The sequence below is a fragment of the Schistocerca cancellata genome, unplaced genomic scaffold, assembly GCF_023864275.1.
Source record: "Schistocerca cancellata isolate TAMUIC-IGC-003103 unplaced genomic scaffold, iqSchCanc2.1 HiC_scaffold_1147, whole genome shotgun sequence".
Lineage (NCBI taxonomy): Eukaryota > Metazoa > Arthropoda > Insecta > Orthoptera > Acrididae > Schistocerca > Schistocerca cancellata.
Window position 1 is genome coordinate 639918 of NW_026047146.1, and position 22174 is coordinate 662091.

The 22174-nt window shown below is 38.6% G+C and overlaps 2 protein-coding genes and 1 long non-coding RNA gene across 3 annotated transcripts in view; all 3 read right to left on the reverse strand.

The window, feature by feature from the left end:
* LOC126159809 (zinc finger protein 493-like) overlaps nt 1-12396 on the reverse strand; it is a 116750-nt gene extending 104354 nt beyond the window's left edge. The window contains exons 1-2 of the mRNA XM_049916611.1: nt 12300-12396; nt 7292-7380 (exon numbers count right to left, since the gene is read on the reverse strand). Coding sequence (XP_049772568.1) covers nt 7292-7363 — 72 coding nt within the window. The 5' untranslated portion in view covers nt 7364-7380; nt 12300-12396. The remainder of the gene's footprint in view (nt 1-7291; nt 7381-12299) is intronic.
* Nucleotides 12397-18038: 5642 nt separating this feature from the next.
* Nucleotides 18039-18744, reverse strand: LOC126159802 (uncharacterized). The gene is made up of 4 exons (XR_007534634.1): nt 18608-18744; nt 18426-18494; nt 18244-18312; nt 18039-18122 (listed from the first exon to the last, which is right to left on the reverse strand). It is a non-coding gene; the product is annotated as an uncharacterized LOC126159802 (long non-coding RNA).
* Nucleotides 18745-18967: 223 nt separating this feature from the next.
* Nucleotides 18968-20628, reverse strand: LOC126159810 (E3 SUMO-protein ligase ZBED1-like). The gene is made up of 5 exons (XM_049916612.1): nt 20563-20628; nt 20102-20256; nt 19901-20054; nt 19122-19790; nt 18968-19040 (listed from the first exon to the last, which is right to left on the reverse strand). Exons 1-4 carry the CDS (start codon nt 20626-20628, stop codon nt 19137-19139), a joined length of 1029 nt encoding a protein of 342 aa, XP_049772569.1. The 3' UTR covers nt 18968-19040; nt 19122-19136.
* Nucleotides 20629-22174: the final 1546 nt, after the last annotated feature.

Consider the following 22174-nt stretch of genomic DNA (forward strand, 5'->3'; position numbering starts at 1 on the left):
TATACCATCACAATCATTACAATAAAACAATCTTCTTTCAATAATGGTAACTGCCATAGGCTGATCAGCCCAAGATTATCATCACTCATCTAAAAGCTGGTATGTACACCTCTGGCACAGACAACAGTAGGGAGACATAGTGACACGGAAGCAATGAGGCCTTCATAGATCACTGGAGGAAGTTCGAACCATATTTATACAATCAGGTCACCTCATTCCCATAAATTCTGGAAGGGGGGATGATCTCTGACATTATGTTAAATCACATCCCAGATCTGTTCGACCAGGTTCAGGGATGGCGAGTTGGGTGGCCAACACATCAATTGGAACTCACCACTGTGTTCCTGAAACCACTCTATCACACACTCATGGCCTTGTGAAATGGTGCATTGTTTTCATGAAAAATGCCACTGCCAGTGGGAAACATGATCATCATGAAGGAGTGGACCTAACAAGAACCATGGACTGTGGAACTGGTAGCGAGGCTTGCGTGCCTCAGCGATACAGATAGTCGTTCCGTAGGTGCAACCCCAATGGAGGGGTATCTGTTGTGGGGCCAGACAAACATGTGGTCCCTTATGAGGGGCAGCAGTCTTTTCAGTAGTTGTAGGGGTGACAGTCAGGATGAATGACTGATCTGGTCTTGTAACATTAACCAAAACTGCCTTGCTGTGCTGGTACTGTAAACGGATGAAAGCAAGGGGAAACTATAGCCGTAATTTTTCACGAGGGGATGCAACTTTACTGTTCATTAAATGATGATGGTGTCCTCTTGGGTAAAATATTCCGGAAGTCAAATAGTCCCCCATTCAGATCTCCAGGATGACATCGTTATCAGGAGACAGAAAACTTATGTTCTACAAATTGGAACATGGAATGTCAGACCCTTTAATCAGGCAGGCAGGTTACAAAATTTCAAAAGGGAAATGGGTAGGGTAAGGGCAAATGTGATGAGAATTGGTTAAGTTTGATGGCATGAGGAATAAGGCTTCTGGTCAGGTGAACACAGGATTATAAATACAAAATCATATAGGGGCAATGGAGGACTAGGTTTAAAAATGAATAAACAGGAGTGCGGGCAAGCTACTATGAACAGTATAGTGAATGCAGTAATGTAGCCAAGATAGACACAAAGCCCACACTTACCACAGTAGTACAAGTTTATATGCCAACCTGGTCCCTAGATGATGAAGAGATTAAAGAAATGTATGATGAGATAAAAGAAATTATTCAGATAACGAAGGGAGACAAAAATTTAATAGACATAGGGGATTGGAATTCAATAATAGGAAAAGGAAGAGAAGGAAAAGTAGGAGGTGAATATGGAATGTGGGTAAGGAATGAAAGAGGAAGCCGTCTGGTAGAATTTTGCACAGAGCACAACTTCATCATACACTATGTGCTCAAAAGCATCGGGCCACCCTCAAAAACTTACTTTTTCGTATTTGGTGCATTGTGCTGCCACCTACTCCATATCAGAGACCTCAGTAGTCATTATACATCGTGAGAGAGCAAAATGGGGTGCTAAGCGGAGCTCATTGACTTTGAATGTGGTCAGGTGATAGGGTGTCATATGTCTGTATGCGAGCTTTCCACACTCCTGAACATTCCTACGTCCACTGTTTCTAATGAGATAGTGAAGTGGAAGCATGAAGGGCCACATGCAGCACAAAAGCATACAGGCCAATCTTGTCTGCTGACTGAAAGATACCGCCGACATCTGGAGAAGGCTGTAATGTGTAATAGGCAGATATCTATGCAGACCTGAAAGAACTGCAAAAAGGTAGGAATTGTAAGAGATGGGATCTGGATAAAGTGAAAGCATCAGAGATTGTAGAGTGTTTCAGAAAGCACTAGGGAACCATTGACAAGGACATGGGTAAGAGATACAGCAGAAGAGGAAGGGTAGCTTTGAGAGATTACTAGTGAAAGTAGCAGAGGATCAAGTAGGTAAAAAGACGAGGCTACTAGAAATCCTTGAGTAACAGAGGAGATACTGAATTTAATAGATGAATGGTGAAAATATAAAAATGCAGTAAATGAAGCAGGCTGAAAGGAATAAAAACGCCTCAAAAATGAGATCGACAGGAAGTGGCTCAGCAGGGATGGTAACAGGACAAAATTAAGGATGTAGAGGCATATATGACTAGGGGTAAGACAGACACTGCCTACTGGAATACTGAAGAGACCTACAGGGTCTATACAAGGGCGATGCACTTGCGGGGAATATTTTGAAAATGGAAGAGAATGTAGATGAGGATGAAATGGGAGATACAATACTGCGTGAAGAATTTGACAGTGCTGAAAGACATAAGCTGAAACAAGGCCCTGGGAGGAGACAACAGCCATTAAAACTACTGATAGCCTTGGGACAGCCAGCCTTGAAAAAACTCTGCCATCTGGGCAGAAAAATGTATGAGACAGGCAAAATACCCCCAGACTTCAAGAAGAATATAATAATTGCAATCCCAAAGAAAGCAAATGTTGACAGGCATGAAAATTACCGATCTATCAGTTTAATAAGTCATGGCTGTAGAATACTAACATGAATTCTTTACAGTCGAATGGAAAAACTGGTAGGTGCCGACCTCAGGGAAGATTAGTTTTGATTCCGTAGAAATGTTGGAACACGTGAGGCAATACAGACCCTACGATTTATCTTAGATGATAGATGAAGGAAAGGCAAACCTACATTTCTAGTATTTGTAAACTTAAAGAAAGCTTTCGACAATGTTGACTGGCATACTCTCTTTCAATTCTGAAGGTGGCAGTCATCAAATGCAGGGAGTGAAAGGCTATTTACAATTTTTACAGAAACCAGATGGCAGTTATAAAAGGGGAGGAGCGAAAGGGAAGCAGTGGTTGGGAAGGGAGTGAGACAGGGTTTTAGCCTATCCCTGATGTCGCTCAGTCTGCATATTGAGCAAGAAATAAAGGGAACAAATGAAAAATTTTGAGTACGAATTAAAATCCAGGGAGGAGAAATAAAAACTTTGAGGTTAGCTAATGACATTGTAATTCTGTCGGAGACAGTAAAGGGCCTGGAAGATCAGTTGAACAGAATGGACTGCGCATTCAAAGAGGGATATAAGACGAACATCAACAAAAGCAAAACAAGGATAATGGAATGTAGTCGAATTAAATTGGGTGGTGATGACAGAATTACATTATGAAATAAGACAATTAAGGTAGTAGATAAGTTTTGCTATTTGGGGAGACATAACTGATGAAGGTTGAAATAGAGAGAATATAAAATGTAGTCTGGCAATGCCAAGGACAGCATTTCTGAAGAAGAGAAATTTGTTCACATTGAGTATGCATTTAAGTGTCAGGAAGTCTTTTCTGAAAGTATTTGCATTGAGTGTATCCATGTATGGAAGTGAAACATGAACAATAAATAGTTTAGACGAGAAGAGAACAGAAGCTTTCGAAATGTGGTGCTACAGAAGATTAGATGGGTACATAATGTGACTAATGAGGAGATACTAAATAGAATTGGGGAGAAGAGGAATTTGTGGCACAACTTAACTATAGGGTGGCGAACAAAATGTGTTGCCAATTGTTTCTTTTACAATTTACGCCGCACATTAGATACTCCGCTGGGATCTCTACAGCAGTACCAGCAGAGCTTGGAAAAACAAATGAGTTACGAAATGACATGTAATTCATGATACTGCCACTAGGAGACTAGTAACCAGCAATGGCTGACAATGGAAGACTGACGACACAGCAACGATCGGCAATTGTGTTACTTTTCCATGAAACGAAAAGCCTTGTTGTGACTCAGAGGTGTTTTTGACAACAGTTTAACACACGATGGGTCCCTTGCAAGAAGACCATTCACAGGTTGTATGATAAATTTGTACAGGAAGGAACATTATTGGATCCGAAGCGACCTCGGCCTAAGCCTGTTTGTTCGCCGAAGAATATTTAAGCAGTACGAGTTGCTGTACAGAGAAGTCCTGGGAAACTGTGTAGAAAGGCAGCAGTGCAACTGGGAATATCCAGTCGCTCCATTCAATGTATTCTTAAAAGTGGCCTCCACATGTACTAATACAAAATGACCTGTGCACAGAAGCTCACTGAAGAACACAAGCAGCAGAGGCTACTGTTTGCCCAGTGGGTGGAGGATAGGGAAGGAACTCTCAACAACGTTTGGTTTTCAGATGAGGCGCATTTTCATTTAGATGGTGTCGTTAACAAACAAAATGTACAGTTTTGGGCCACTGAAAACCCACAAGTGCTTCATGAACGACATTATGCTCCGAGGATTACAGCGTGGGCAGCAATCTCCAGTCACGGACTTACTGGACCCTTTTTCTTTGAAGAAACTGAACAGCGAACATTATTTGAGCATGCTTCGCAATAGATTCATTCCACAGCTTCTTGCTACTGCCTTGCCCTTCAACACACAGTGATTCATGCAAGATGGAGCAAGGCCACATACTGCAAACACTGTGTTGGAGTTTTTACACGAGCATTTCGACATGCGGATCATTTCACTCAGGTTTCCAGGTCGCTTCAATGACAGACAAAATTGGCCCCCTAATAGTCCAGACCTCAATCCATGTGACTCTTTTCTTTGGGGGTACCTAAGGGAAAAAAAATTCCTGAAACGTCCATGTGATTTAATGGAGCTCAGAAGACTTATTCTTTAAGCTTTCAGTGAAATTAGGGAAGACATGTGCCGTAGGGTACTCACTAACTTCAGCCTTTCTTTAAAGAAAGTTAGGAAACGAAATGGTGGACATATTGAGCATGTACTGAGTTAGAACAAATCTCCATGGACAGCTCTTCATTGTAGTATATGTTCCTTTCAGATTGTATTGACAATAAAGTTTATATTCAAAAACAAAATGGGAACACATTTCGTGTGCCACCCTATAGAAGAAGGGACTGGTTGGTAGGACAGGTTCTGAGCCATCAATGGATCATCGATTTAGTATAGGAGGGAAGGGTGGAGGGTGAAAATCAGAGGGAGACCAAGACATGAATACACTAAACAGACTCAGGGGGATGTGGGTTGCAGTAGTTACTCGGGAATGAAGAAGCTTGCACAGGATAGAGTAGCATGGAGAGCTGCATCAATCCATTCTCGGCACTGAAGAGCACAACAACAACAGAAGGGGTGGATGTGCTTTGCAACCAGTTTACAATACTTCTTTTGTGACACAGTGCCTCACACGAGCTCCACTGTACAGTCTGACGCCTTTGATTCATTATTATTGATCATCCTCCATACTGAACCGGTTTGAGCCAATGAATTTTCGACTGTTTGCAAAACTTAAAGAACACCTTCAGGGACTCAACTTTGATAGTGACGAACTAGTATGAGCGTAGGTGATGCTGTGGGTCTGCCAACGAAGTCAAGCATTCTACAGTGACGACACCAACAACCTGGTGTCTCACTGGGAGAAAGGTGTTCAGTACCACGGTGACTATGTTTGAAACAAATATACAAACACGAAGAATAAATATGTTAAATATTAAGTTTGTTTTAACTAAAATGCTTCAATAATTTCCAAATAGAAATTATTGTGTCATTACTTTCCAGCATGTGCTCATGCCCAAAATATACACCAATTAAAAATTAACATTTAATTAATTTGGCAAAGAAGGTGGCTTTCAACTGATACAATGTTAAGGTCATAGGGAAGTTCAGTTCATCAACTAACACAGCACACAGCATATGAGAAGACTTCTTGTAGGTAAAAAGTTACGTTATGGGCACCATTTGGATGTTTTGGTTAACATTAGGCTGTGCTACTGATCAATTTGTTACCATATTCTTTACTTGGCTTTCACATTTCTAGACTTTGTCAGCTCACAGCCACACTGCCACTTTTGAACATAGGCTAAGCCTTGAGATGCACTATGAATCAAGACTCCCACTCCAACCAATGTTACAAGGGGGGAGTGGGTCTAGAACCACATTTTAACCTTGTAGCCTTTGAATAGTTCTCCAGTTTAGGTCCAAAGTCAATGGATCTTCAAACTGCTTTTCATTTACATGATGTGTGTTGTGCATACATATCATTCTGAATGCCAAACCATCATTACATCAGGGGTCAAAGCCAAAGCCTGAACTGTGTTGGGTCTAACCACTCTTTTACTGTATTTAATAAAATTTAGTATATTTATTCTCCTATCATTTCCTCACAGTGATTGTTTAGGATTACTGTTGTGATAATGCTTGTCAAATGAATTGCAGGCTGTTCACATAGTTTGTATAATCTATAATGAAGTACTCACATATATTCAAATGCAAATGCTGCATTAATGCTATCCCATTACTTCTGCAGTTGCACTCAAGATGGATGTTGAAACAGATTTTTTCAGCACAGATAGTTCACAAGTAGTTTGCGTGATTGTGTCTGTGCGCTCAATTCTCATTTGCAGGATAAAAACACTAGTGGCACCAAGTGAATTTGTTTGCTCCTGATAGGTGAATACCCTACAACCAGTTGCACATCAGATTTCAAGTGACATGTATATGTAAGATTATTTACACCAGTAACTGTAACATTGTGACAGTTCCACAAACAATATGCGTAACAATGTGCAGCAAATACAGAAAGTGACTATGAACAAACCTGTCAATATTTGATGTGTAGCCCCATGGCTTCATCAAAACTTTGCTGCCAACATACAAATTCATTCTGCTGTGTAACAATTTATGCTTCCATGTGATATTTGTCTGAAATTTAACTTTACTGTTGAGAGTTCCACTTACATATGGTTCACATATTCAAAGTAAACAAAATGTACTTCTCAGATTAGTGACCATGCAAGTGTCACTTCAAAATTATTTATAAATAATTTATTTTACATTATCAGTAAATAAATTACAATTCTCATTCCATACCACAATACAGTGCAATAATGCATTAATTGCAGCCATACCATTTATAAATTTAATGGCATTGCTAAGGTTCACTACACTACACTACACTGCACATTAAGGTTGTCATTCAAAAGAAGTGTATCATAGCAGAATATACCCACTTTATGGCAACCAGTTTATCAGTATCATTGGGTTGTGCATTAAAAAAGTTTTCCATGTTTACTAAACATTAAATTGAAACTCTTGCTCAATTCTATTTGATGTTTAATACAAGGCTTATTTCAATGCACTGTGCAAAATGTCATATTTAAGACAGTAAGTTCATCAGTTTAGTAAACCAAATTATTCATGTTTCCAGCTGTATGACATCAATTGTATGTATTCACGCATCACACTGCACACCGAAATTAATGAAACCCAGTTAAGAAATACAAGTAAGCTACTTACTATCAAGTGGAACTCAGTTTGTACTTCATCAGTTTCCTCTTTTTTTATCCACTTAGTTGGCTCCTGCTCCATTGCTTTAGTTCTACAGTCTGAAAAGAAAAAGCAATCAGATAAGAAAAGTTTTTGGCCCACTCAGTTTCCGTTTTTACCACGAGGTATAGCTCAAAGGCAGTATTTTCACTCATATATTGCGTGCAGTAAATGGGTGATTACACAGGAAACAGATTCAAAGTGGCTGAGGAAAAGTGTGTTCATTGATATAAACTCATTCACATTTTGCAGATCATGAAGAGTGAGAACAATCATAAAATAACATGCAATGGAAACTGGAGCATTTAAAGTTGCTACTGCTTCTTTGTAACACTGGCTCATGGATACCATCCTGTTGTGACAATTATGGAAGATGTGTAATTTTGTGTGCATGCATTAACTTCAGCATTACAAACAATCCCAGCAGTCAATAGATTGCAGCGATATTACTTAATAACATCAAATATTTCATTCTATACTTGGTTCATTGTGTTAATTTCAGTGTGATAGGGACATGAAGAAAATCCGGACATATGGATTGTTTATCAGTGAATCCCCCCATGAACCATGGACCTTGCCATTGGTGGGGAGGCTTGCGTGCCTCAGTGATACAGATGGCCGTACCGTAGGTGCAACCACAACGGAGGGGTATCTGTTGAGAGGCCAGACAAACATGTGGTTCCTGAAGAGGGGCAGCAGCCTTTTCAGTAGTTGCAGGGGCAACAGTCTGGATGATTGACTGATCTGGCCTTGTAACATTAACCAAAACGGCCTTGCTGTGCTGGTACTGCGAACGGCTGAAAGCAAGGGGAAACTACAGCCGTAATTTTTCCCGAGGACATGCAGCTCTACTGTATGATTAAATGATGATGGCGTCCTCTTGGGTAAAATATTCCGGAGGTAAAATAGTCCCCCATTCGGATCTTCAGGCGGGGACTACTCAAGAGGATGTCGTTATCAGGAGAAAGAAAACTGGCGTTCTACGGATCAGAGTGTGGAATGTCAGATCCCTTAATCGGGCAGGTAGGTTAGAGAATTTAAAAAGGGAAATGGATAGGTTAAAGTTAGATATAGTGGGAATTAGTGAAGTTCGGTGGCAGGAGGAACAAGACATTTGGTCAGGTGATTACAGGGTTATAAATACAAAATCAAATAGGGGTAATGCAGGAGTAGGTTTAATAATGAATAAAAAAATAGGAGTGCGGGTTAGCTACTACAAACAGCATAGTGAACGCATTATTGTGGCCCAGATAGACACAAAGCCCATGCCTACTACAGTAGTACAAGTTTATATGCCAACTACCTCTGCAGATGATGAAGAAATAGATGAAATGTATGACGAGATAAAAGAAATTATTCAGGTAGTGAAGGGAGACGAAAATTTAATAGTCATGGGTGACTGGAATTCGTCAGTAGGAAAAGGGAGAGAAGGAAACATAGTAGGTGAATATGGATTGAGGGGCAGGAATGAAAGAGGAAGCCGCCTTGTAGAATTTTGCACAGAGCATAACTTAATCATAGCCAACACTTGGTTCAAGAATCATAAAAGAAGGTTGTATACCTGGAAGAATCCTGGAGACACTAAAAGGTGTCAGATAGATTATATAATGGTAAGACAGAGATTTAGGAACCAGGTTTTAAATTGTAAGACATTTCCTGGGGCAGATGTGGATTCTGACCACAATCTATTGGTTATGAACTGCAGATTGAAACTGAAGAAAGTGCAAAAAGGTGGGAATTTAAGGAGATGGGACCTGGATAAACTGAAAGAACCAGAGGTTGTAGAGAGTTTCAGGGAGAGCATAAGGGAACAATTGACAGGAATGGGGGAAAGAAATACAGTAGAAGAAGAATGGGTAGCTCTGAGGGATGAAGTAGTGAAGGCAGCAGAGGATCAAGTAGGTAAAAAGACGAGGGCTAATATAAATCCTTGGGTAACAGAAGAAATATTGAATTTAATTGATGAAAGGAGAAAATATAAAAATGCAGTAAATGAAGCAGGGAAAAAGGAATACAAACGTCTCAAAAATGATATCGACAGGAAGTGCAAAATGGCAAGCAGGGATGGCTAGAGGACTAATGTAAGGATGTAGAGGCTTGTCTCACTAGGGGTAAGATAGATGCTGCCTACAGGAAAATTAAAGAGACCTTTGGAGAGAAGAGAACCACTTGTATGAATATCAAGAGCTCAGATGGAAACCCAGTGCTAAGCAAAGAAGGGAAGGCAGAAAGGTGGAAGGAGTATATAGAGGGTTTATGCAAGGGCGATGTACTTGAGGACAATATTATGGAAATGTAAGAGGATGTAGATGAAGACGAAATGGGAGATAAGATACTGCGTGAAGAGTTTGACAGAGCACTGAAAGACCTGAATCGAAACACGGCCCTGGGAGTAGACAACATTCCATTTGAACTACTGATGGCCTCGGGAGAGCCAGTCATGACAAAACTCTACCATCTGGTGAGCACAATGTATGAGACAGGCGAAATACCCTCAGACTTCAAGAAGAATATAATAATTCCAATCCCAAAGAAAGCAGGTGTTGACAGATGTGAAAATTACCGAACTATCAGTTTAATAAGTCACAGCTGCAAAATACTAACGCGAATTCTTTACAGACGAATGGAAAAACTGGTAGAAGCCGACCTTGGGGAAGATCAGTTTGGATTCCGTAGAAATGTTGGAACACGTGAGGCAATACTGACCTTACGACTTATCTTAGAAGAAAGATTTAGAAAAGGCAAACCTACATTTCTAGCATTTGTAGACTTAGAGAAAGGTTTTGACAATGTTAACTGGAATACTCTCTTTCAAATTCTGAAGGTGGCAGGGGTAAAATACAGGGAGCGAAAGGCTATTTACAGTTTGTACAGAAACCAGATGGCAGTTATAAGAGTCGAGGGGCATGAAAGGGAAGCAGTGGTTGGGAAAGGAATAAGACAGGGTTGTAGCCTCTCCCTGATGTTATTCAATCTGTATATTGAGCAAGCAGTAAAGGAAACAAAAGAAAAATTCGGAGTAGGTATTAAAATTCATGGAGAAGAAGTAAAAACTTTGAGGTTCGCCGATGACATTGTAATTCTGTCAGAGACAGCTAAGGACTTGGAAGAGCAGTTGAACGGATTGGACAGTGTCTTGAAAGGAGGATATAAGATGAACATCAACAAAAGCAAAACGAGGATAATGGAATGTAGTCGAATTAAGTCGGGTGATTCTGAAGGAATTAGATTAGGAAATGAGACACTCAAAGTAGTAAAGGAGTTTTGCTATTTAGGGAGTAAAATAACCGATGATGGTCGAAGTAGAGAGGATATAAAATGTAGACTGGCAAGGCAAGGAAAGCGTTTCTCAAGAAGAGGAATTTGTTAACATCGAGTATAGATTTAAGTGTCAGGAAGTCGTTTCTGAAAGTATTTGTATGGATTGTAGCCATGTATGGAAGTGAAACATGGACGATAACTAGTTTGGACAAGAAGAGAATAGAAGCTTTTGAAATGATGTGCTACAGAAGAATGCTGAAGATAAGGTGGGTAGATCACGTAACTAATGAGGAGGTATTGAATAGGATTGGAGAGAAGAGAAGTTTGTGGCACAACTTTACTAGAAGAAGGGATCGGTTGGTAGGACATGTTTTGAGGCATCAAGGGATCACAAATTTAGCATTGGAGGGCAGTGTGGAGGGTAAAAATCGTAGAGGGAGACCAAGGGATGAACACACTAAGCAGATTCAGAAGGATGTAGGTTGCAGTAGATACTGGGAGATGAAGAAGCTTGCACAGGATAGAGTAGCATGGAGAGCTGCATCAAACCAGTCTCAGGACTGAAGACCACAACAACAACAACATCAGTGAAACTGCATTTTCAACATAGGCATTACCTTGAAACTTACTTCATCTGTATTCATTCACGGATGTATGCTCAATTTACAGGAAGCGCATCATTTTAGAATCTTTACCTGCTATTAAAGGAAACCAATACCTGCACTGTAGACTGCACATTGCAATGCGGAAGTTCTCATTCTTCATTACCATCAAGATTAAACATTGGTTAGCATTTTCTAACAAAACTGATTTACTGAAACGAATTCATACTAACTGTAAATATGATGAATGATCTATTGAGTTCTGATGACATGTAATGCTTTATGTTAGACAGATTATAGTTAATCTGTACCTTGTGATGTTACAGTACTCTTATACAGAACTCCATTAAAACCCACACACCACCACAAACTGGTATTTACATATGATTACACGAATAGTAACGACACGAATAATCAAAGTACAGTGATAACTAACAAAATGCAACAGAATTGCAGCATTTCCTTTCATGCGAACATACTCAAACCATGAAATGATGTAGTAACTGTGGGCACTTTAAAAAATGCTTACGTTAGCCCTAAAATATGGAGCCGCTATATGTCTACATCACATCACAGAAAATTATCATCACAATCATTATTACTGCTAAGTAAGTCAAAATAACCGTACTAACATGGACAACCTTTGAATTTCACTGTCCGCCTTTTGTCGTTATCCACGAAGTATATGAGGAGATTACTTCGTAGACAAACTGCTCCTAACAGCACGTCACACACTCAGCCGTTTCTTTTACTAAGATACAAGTAGCGATTTTACCGGTCAGGCCAAAAACAAGCACTAACAACTCAGGTATTTAGTTGTTATGAACATAACCTGAAAAATTACAACATTCACACGCCGTCACCAAGCACACTATATGTGATGTGATCACAATTAAATACAGAATAAAATCTCATCCTTATGTACCCATTAAAAATTAAATCATAAAAAAAGACAGCAGCCTCAAACAGCAGAGTCATCACAATATATTCACGAACTATTACACTCATCAAACTCAACTGTTACTGTGATAGAAATTAAGTACCATGTTAATTTACTTCCGAAACACATTTCTTCACTTAATCTTGTTTGTAGTTTATAAACGCTTATAAATTACCTGGAGAATGTCACACACAAATTTCCACAACACCACGAGGTTGCTGCTGACTACACAGTACACGAAGGGTGACAGTATGTCAGAACCAGCAGATGACTGGCGTCTAAAGCTAGCGAAATGAGGGATGCTCAACTACCGGACTTCCCGATAGATGGCTCTACCAGCGTCCAGCTGATTACTGTCGTCTGTATTGACCGCCATATTCGAATTTGGCAAGAAGTTTCTCTCTGTCTGTACGGTGTATAAGGAATTAAGTATTATCGAAATGGTGATTTCTCGTTCCGCTTTCAATTGTACGAAGCGATGGAGTAAGGAAAGTGAATTACCATTTCACAGGTAATAGGACTACCGATACAATACGATAATAATACAGACTTAGTGCGTTTGCTAATTCGATGTTTTTGAACAGGTTTCTTCTAAAGCACCCAGAGCTGCTAAAGAAGTGTATTACTTCCGTGAAGCGGGAAGGTTTTAATCCAACGTCTTGCAGTTCTCTTTGCGGAAACCATTTCCGACAAGATGATTACATAGTGAGCCCTGGAACGTGGAAGAAACGTTTCAAACCCGAAGCAGTGCCATCAGTTTTTGACTTTCCGACTCATTTGATGCCACCAAATAAACAGCCACGATGACATGTTAGGATTTTGAGTGACAACGAATGCTTCTCCATTTGAGGTAGCTAATTAATTTCGTTGCTATGTGTGTGCTTTTTACTTTTGTGAATTTATTTCGTACGAACACAAATGGGCTACATAGGTCTAAGCAATGTTGTAATACAGGTCCATATTTTTGTTTTTAGCGTTCTGTCATAGAATCTGTGCTCGATTTGCCCGCTGCAGAACCTACTGATTGCGTGGAGAATGTTGTCAATGAGAATTCTTCCGTGGAAAGCATGTCCCAATTATCCAATGCAGAAGCTGCGAATTGTGTCAAAAACGTTAGTATAAGGATGTTTTCACACGGCCGAAGTTTTCTTATAATATTTTTTCATCAAGCATTGAGTTATTTCAATCATATATAACGAAATTATTTCTTTGTTTCAGAGTACAGTTGGTTCTTCAGTAATTGATTGTGGTATACAGTCGAAAGTAGAAATGGAAGACAAGGCGACCGAAACTTGCAATTTTTTCTCAGACATTGTGCACGAATTAAAACGTAAACTGAAGTGTGTCTGTGAAAAACTTCGAAGAAGAGAGAAGAAAGTATTTTCCATGGATGACATCATAAGTTCATTGAAGGAGAAGCATCTTCCTAAGAAGTTACATAATTTCTTCAATCATCAGAAAGGAACACAAGTGGAATTAGTGTGCAATTAAGTGAACAACTCTCTCTCGTCAAAGGGTAATAGATACACAACAAATGTGAAAATGTTTGTGATGACTGTGTACTTTTATTCACCAGCAAAAATTAATGCCTCTGCCCCATAAATCATTGATTTCCAAATGGGTGGCAAGTGTAGACTGTGAACCTGCCTTCTTAAAAGACTTTTTTAAGTACATTGATTTGAACCCAATTGTAAGGGACCAGTTCAGCGATTCATGTCTAATTGTAGATAGTATGGCAATTAGGAAGCAAGTAGTTTGGGACCGAGGAACTAAGCAATACACAGGGTTAGGCATCTGAGGCTCTGACTTTCATGCTTGTCTCTATTAAAGGCAAATTTAAATACCTGATTGCATATTTCTTTATCAACGGTGTACAGGCAAATAATCAGGACACACTGATAACATCTGCTTTGAGAGGCTGCATAGTTCTGGCATTAGGGTTTGGTGTGTTACATGTGATGGCTGCAAGGTAAATATAAGCACTTGGCTGTACTTTAGATTTTTCCAAGGGTGATTTTAAAAGCCACTTTCCTCATCCTGTGGAAAAATACAATGTTTATTGTATCTTTGACATGTGTCATATGATTAAGTTAGCCATAAATGCTGTAGCAGAAGTATCTATCGAGTCTCCAACTGGCATTATTAGATGGCATTTCATTGAGCAATTGAAGAAGGTACAACAAGAAGAAGGTATGACATTTGCCAACAAACTATCAAGACAACATATAAGTTATGTAAATAGAAAAATGAATGTTTCATTAGCTGCACAGACTTTGAATTCTAGTGTGGCAGATAGTATAGAGTTTTTGAGGAGGGTTGGTGATCCAAATTTTAAAGGAAGTGAAGCAACAGTAGAATTTTTGTATTATATTGATAGGATTTTTGATATTCTGAACTCCAGAAATCCATTAGGTAAACGGTATAAGAGCCTCCTGAGACTTGACAACAAATCTTATTGGCTTGGTATTTTCAGACACTAAAAATTATATCAAGAGCTTAAAAATTATTGGTGTTCCGTTGCTGCTCCATGCAAGAAGTACTTTTGCTTTTGGGATAATTTTCGATATGCAATCAGTCAGGCACATAGCTCTGTCAAGTGTGCTTCGTGTTGAATCTCCTCTGAAGTATTTGCTGACATATAAACTGTCACAAGATCACTTAGAGCTTTTTTTCCTGCATTCGGCCCAGAGGTGGTTGGAACAACAATCCAAATGCATACCAGTTCAAATGTGCCATGAGAAAGTTGCTCTTCGGTAACAGTGTCACTGTAATGAATGAGAATTGCTCAGATTTTAATGTGTGTTGTTTGCCACCTGTTTATGATTTTCATGCAAGAAAGCATGTAGTAGAAAGTGATGAAAGTGCTGCAGAAAATGAAATAGAGAAGTGGTGTGCACGTCTTGATGATAAGATTAAGTTCTCATTTTACAAGCAAAACATAGTCTATTGTACTGCAGGGTATGTGTCATTGCTGTTGTCAAGGCAGATCACATACAAAGACTGCCTTCACATACTGAAGCCACCAATAGTTAAATCTGCATTAGAATGTGATGCTCTCTATGCTTTTCCCAATATGGCCAGTAAATGCATTTGTAAATTTTGTTAACCAGGGAGTACTGGTTAAAACAAGTGGCTGCGTATACTCTGTTGTAGAATACTCAGATAAACTGTTTCAGATGTTTGTGATTGCTGGGGATATGCGACGGAAATATATACAGGCCAAGATTTTGCATTCTGTTAAAAATAATTTTGTAGATTACCCATTTCCTGCTCTTGGTCATGATTACCATAATAAAATTGGGATTGAGGACTTACATCAGACTCAACTTGTTTGTAAGATTGCATCCCTGTAGTCCTGCATACGCTTAAAAACATATGGGAAAAAAATGTCTGCTGAGAAAATTTTAAACAACAAATCAAGTATAAGGCAGAAGTTAAATAAACTCATATTGTTTAATCATGTATAGTGCTCAAATTGGAAAAGATTATGTAATGGAACATTCCATGCAGATGGGTGTGACATTTTGACAGTTTTTTTTAAAACTACTTTGTCCATAGATTTGTTGTTGTGTAATGATGAACTTCAAAGGACGAATCACATTGAAGTAAAATTAACTCTTTACATCCTGTGTAGATATTGGAACAAAATTCTAATTGTTTATTATATAAGCTTATTTTAAGATGTTTGGTGTTACAAAATATGCACTTCCATTAAAAACAGGTGATTTGTGTGAAATTAATGGAAAAAAAGTTCTGAGACTTATTTGACAGATGGCTTTCAGTGTGAGAAAATATGTCCCTCAATAACTATGTTAATTTGAATTTTTCACTTTAAGAAAACAGTTTAATCACAGGATGGGCGTGATCTAATGAAGTATGCAGTGGCCCTATGTTTCAAACAGTAATGTTTGTGGATACTCTGCAACATAAGAGCAATAAAATTGTTACTTTGTCAATTCTTGTTTTAATACTTCCTAGAATGAACACAATGTTCCAATTGATCGTAAGCATTCTTTTTACTTTAGAACCATTCTAGAATAAGGGAGCCTAAGTCAGGCGAAACCTAATTCTCTGAATTTTGTCTTTATTTTGCTAGGAGGTCTTTCTATTATATTTTCCTGTGTTGGAGGGGGGGGGGGGGGAAGAGAATGCAAATAATCATATAGAATTATCTTTCTAGCACTACAAAGAAAAGAATACAGTGATTGCAGTTGCACTTGGCAATTTAGGAAATTTCAGTACTTGTTACATGCCTAATTTTCATCATTTACCTTAATTATACGGTTGCATTTTTTGCTGATTTGAACTGTGTACTAAATGTTAAAAATATTTTGTTGTTCATAGTAATAAAAGCATTTCATTTTGTTAGTTCATATGTCTCACATGGAACTGAAGTTATGACAACAAAGGAAGGAATTAACATTAAGGAATCTTACTTCACAGAAATTATGTAACAATGGTTACACTTTTTGCTAGTTAACATAACCCATTAACATAAACCATTTTGTTTTCCATTAAGAGTGAAAGAAGTTGCACGAGTCACGTGTACAACAAAGTTACCCATAGGGAACTAAAGTATTTTACGTTTGAGTTGTTGTAGGCTCTAAGTATTGTGCTCTTCATATTTCTATTTAAAAAAGTTTGTTACTCAAATTCACAGACAATTTGGAATCTGTACATACATGTGTGTAGCAAAGTATTTTTCATGTGCCATGTGGAACCTTTAATTTTCTGGTTTAAATATAATTTATGTCATGAATTACCTTTAATACCAACAATGTCTGAATGCATTATTTACCATTTAGAAGAAGCAATATTAGTGTACAGAATAACAAACCTCGTGAAAAAGGGGAGAGATTGTTCTGTACAGAACTTGGAATGGCTCTTTATCAATAGCAGGTAAAAAGAAGGCTTCTATTAAATGTTCAAAGAAACCAGTCAGCACCTCTTAATTTACCATACAGGTGATACAGTAATAAAATAATTTACTTTTTCAGAATTTCTGGTAAGTATTAAAAGTGTGAAGACCTATTCAATTAGTATTTGCTTTACCAATAACCTGTAGTACAAGCACACGTAGAAGCAGGTAATTATGAGAGTAAAGAGTTATGTTAAAATTAAAGATACTGACTGGTATTACTTGCTCACAGAACATTGTAGTTGCTGTACAGTTAATGCTGTAAGTGGTGTACCCAATGTGATTCCTGGAGGACAGAATATTCTGTTATCCTATGGGAGTGCACTGATACACCTATTGAAAGTAAGTTTTGCTGTGGAATAGTTTTATCAGATGTCTGTACCAGAAAACAAATCTCCACTGTGACACCCTTATGTTCTCGGTATGCTATTAGCTATTTATTACAGGAATACTCTAAACATGGAGGAGGGAGGGAGAGAGAGAATGTTACTCTCTTTCCAGATACTGTTCTATTTCTTGAAACCAATTCTGAATTCCTCAGGTTTTGCATATTATTTATTGTTCATTGTCCAGCAATACTTCTGTTGTTACCGGATAGTTTGTAATTTGGCACTACCTTTGTGCCACTGGTATTGGCTAGTGTACTTTTGCAGATAAGAAACTCTGTGGTACTAGAATGTCTTGTCAGTATAGAACAAATTCAGACAATATGGAACTTTTTACACTAAATTTGCAATATAATGACACCCTTGTCTCACACAGATTGTAGCAGCCATTGGGGTGCCTGTCTGGCTGGCTTCTGCAGCTTTCAGGTTTGGTTTTTGCTTGGGCCCTATACTGACAACCAGTCATTCCAGTGACAGACACCATCTCAAAGACTGGAACCAAGATTCACAGAAATAAAATTCCATGGTTATAATTCATAGTGCTCCGAGTTACCACCTGCCAATATAAACAAACTTCAGTTTTAAACTGAAGGTGAAATATGTCATATGTATTCAAACCACTACCACATTATTCTTCAAGCTTCTCGCATTATGGCTGTGTGATTGCTGCTGCTGCTGCTGCTGACTTCTGGAGCTGTAACAGGAACAAAGAGCTTTGAGTTACCATTTGCCAGTTTACTCTTAAGGACTGTAACTGTACCTTCATTTTAAGTGAAAGGTGAAATTTCCCACACATGTATCCAAACCACTAGTACCTTATTCTTCAAGTTTCCCATTTTATAACTGTGACATCTGCTGCTGGTGGCGGTTTTCTGGAGCTATAACTGGAACAAAGTTCTGTGTGTTACTGACTGCCAAACTACATTACACACTTCAAATGTACCTGCATTTTAAGTGGAAGTTGAATTTCCCACACATGTATCCAAATCACTAGTACCTTATTCTTCAAGTTTCCCATTTTATAACTGTGACATCTGCTGCTGGTGGCGGTTTTCTGGAGCTATAACTGGAACAAAATTCTGTGTGTTACTGACTGCCAAACTACATTACACACTTTAAATGTACCTGCATTTTAAGTGGAAATTGAATTTCCCACACATGTATCCAAACCACTAGTACCTTATTCTTCAAGTTTCCCATTTTATAACTGTGTGACATTTGCTGCTGGTGACTGACTTCTGGAGCTGTAACAGGAACAAAGAGCTTTGAGTTACCATTTGCCAGTTTACTCGTAAGGACTGTAACTGTACCTTCATTTTCAGTGAAAGGTGAAATTTGCCAAATGTGTATCCAAACCACTAGTACCTTATAACTGGAACAAAGTGCTCTGACTTACTGACTGACAATATACATTAAACACTTCAACACAAAACCACTAGTACTCTTAATGTAGCATAACAAATATATGCTATGCCCTACAGTTATATCTCCATTTTAAGGGAGAGATCAAATCTGCCAAATATGTACCCAAACTAGAATTACCTTACTGTTATAATATCCCAAGAATTAAACGGAGACTCATCTGCTGGTGTTGGTGTGCCTCTCGAATCCACTACTGAAACAAACATCTAAGATAAGAAAAGCATATTTTGGGACCAGTAATCTCTCATTAAATACAATAAATATCACGTACCCTGTAACAGGAAATTCAGGAGTTAGTACTGTTCATATTTAGAAATATAAGTTTCTCAACTTTGGACGCCTTCAGCCGTGTTCGCCTTTCATTTATAATGATACCAGTTTTAGAAAATATTCTTTCGCACGGCACAGAAGTGGCCACTATATTGAATTTTTCCCTCACCACTTTAGCAATATTTGGGAAAATATATTGATTTTCACGCCACCATGCCAGTGGATCCTCACTTCTACTAATAACTGGGCTGTCCATGTACCTGTGTACTTCCACAATAGCAGCTGACTGAGGAGTGCCCTGGGGCTGTGTTGATTTTACAATTGCATCACAGACACCCCATACTGACAAGGGATCAGTGGTGGTCGAAGTTGACACAGTTTCATGGCTCTGGCCTGTGTTTGTCAGTCTTCTGTCACCCATCTTTTCTGCTACTAGTTCAATAAGCTGTTTCTTTGCATTATCTGCTGCAACTCGGCTTTCAAACACAAGAGATTTAAAGCATGGATCTAGTAGAGTGGCTACTCCTATAGATTTGCTCATCTCTACATTGTGGAAACGATCCTTCAGGCCTGTTGTTAATTCTTCAATGATGGTCCTTGTCACACTGTTAAATGGCCTTTTCAAAAGTTCTGCACACACTGATAATAATCCCCTTGTCAGAACAATAACCTGAAAATTGGAATAAGTTCAATATAACACAAACAGTACAATATCTCAGAAATTATTATGCCATAATACTACAGCTAACATTTTAGCAAGAAAAAAGCTGCTTAACTTACTTGGCTGCCGGTAGGATATGACTCAGCACTAAGCTGTGTTGAAACCTGTGCAAATGGCTTCAACACAGAGCAGAGTTCTGAGCAGATGTTCCATTCCTCGTCTGTCAGTTGTTGAAAATCAACTGTGAATAGTACAATGAAGTCTTCACTGCATCTTTAATTTCAACTATTCGCTCCAACATACACAGAGTAGAGTTCCACCTTGTTGGCACCTCCTGCACCAGTTTTTTAACATGACCTGCCCCATTATTTTGTTGGTATGTCAGCAGTCTTTCTGTTGCCTTGCAGCTTCTCATGAAGAATGCTACAATAGTTTTGACTTTCTGCTGAATTGACACAAAATGTTTTAGTGCATTCTGCACAATAAGATTTAGTGTCTGTGCATAGCACCCAAAGTGTTTCCACCGTAAAACGGCGGATACTGCATTTTTAATATATGGTGCATTATCCGTCACAAGCAGCAAAACTTTGTCTGTCAGCCTGAAGTTATCTGTCGTGCCTATTAGAGATGCCAACAGATTCGCAGCAGTATGTGCACCAGACAATTGGGAACATCCTAACAACACTGATTGCAAGGTGAAATCTTCAGACACAAAATGCCCTGTCACCGCCATGTAACCTTCATTTGCTGCCGATGTCCAACAATCTGTGGTCAAACAAACTGTCTTCACAGCTGACAGTTTGTCTACCACTTTCTCCTTTGCTGCTGTGTATGCTGCTTGCAGCATTACATCTGAAATATGCTTCCTGCTTGGTAACTCATAACCAGGATTAAGGGCCCACACAAAACCCCGAATCTTCAACGACTGAAAATGGTTGGAAGTCTTTAGTGAACAGCTGAAGAAGTTGCCCATCTATCTTCTTTTTCTGATTCACTCCGATCCTTTTGGAGAGGTACGATGTCATAGAACTTTGAACACCTTGCTGCATTGAGGGGGCTAGAGCAGCTCGCTCCTCTTCCACACTACTGGTGCCAAGGATCACCTCTACAGGAAGGGTTTCACCTACAGAAAAATAGGTTTCATATCAGCATAAGCACAATAGAAATGATGCCATATTTTTGGTGATATACATTACATTGTTTGCGTACAGTATTCTACATGGTACTTGCAGCTTGAATATTTACTTCATACAAGTTGACAATTGACTCAGTTTTAGTAATGACTATAGCTTCAAGTTTCTTCTTTAATCCTAGCAACACCAACACATTTTCATTTTCAATAATGTGTATTGGGAGGAAGGGAGGGTACTGTATTTCCACCCTAAAAAATATCTTAATTGTTGTTGACATATCATATTTTAAACAAATACTGATGTATAAGAAGGGCCCTGAACTTCAAAATATTCAATATGACTGTCACTGTGGAAAGTCACATGTACTATTAATGTGTCAAATTTTTGGGTTAAGTTTCACCACAAAATTTAAAACATTTATGGAATTCAGTTGAAGACTCCATAAAAACAATTATCCTTTTCAAAATTTTAAAATATGAAACAGTATCTAATTCCCTCCCCCCCCCCCCCCCCCCCCCCGGCATCGACAGGGTTACAAACAAATGATACACAGGAATGAGCACTGATACAATCCAATTAGTTACTAATAATTGCGAGACGACAGTTCATATATCACATAGTGGCATTTTATTAGCACTATCGTTATTACACCTGTAACAATAACTTCGAATTAAATAATTAAGTATTCCCGCACCATATGCAACATAATTTAATGTTTGAAAATGTCAAGGCAAACAGGTGCGGTGGTATCGACAGCTTAAGTAGTCACGACAAATGAAAACTTGCGTGTAAAAATGCACAATGCACCACACTGTATAGCATGCTCTTATCTTAAAAAAATTAATAAAATAAAAAAATAAATGATTATGCATGCACTGAAATAACCGTAATTGCAATAAATATATTTTTTTCATTACTCACCCAAATGTAGCTCCGAAGGTCTTTGTGAAGAGAAATTCACAATTAAATGTGATTTCTGGAGATGTTTCTTTAAATTCGTCGTCGTCGATTTGTACGATAATTTCTTACCGCACAAAGTACATTTCGTAAACTCTCGATCAAGAATTTCGAAATATGACCACAGTTCGCTTGTCCTCGACCTCTTCATGTTGGCAACTATTGGTAGTAATAGCAACAATACAAAGAAAAACAAGAACGCGGAACGAAAGTCAATACCCTCTAACGCAACCAAAGGCCGGAAAGAGAGTGACACCTGTTCCGGAACACCAAGAATTGCAGAGAAATGAGACAATAGATTCC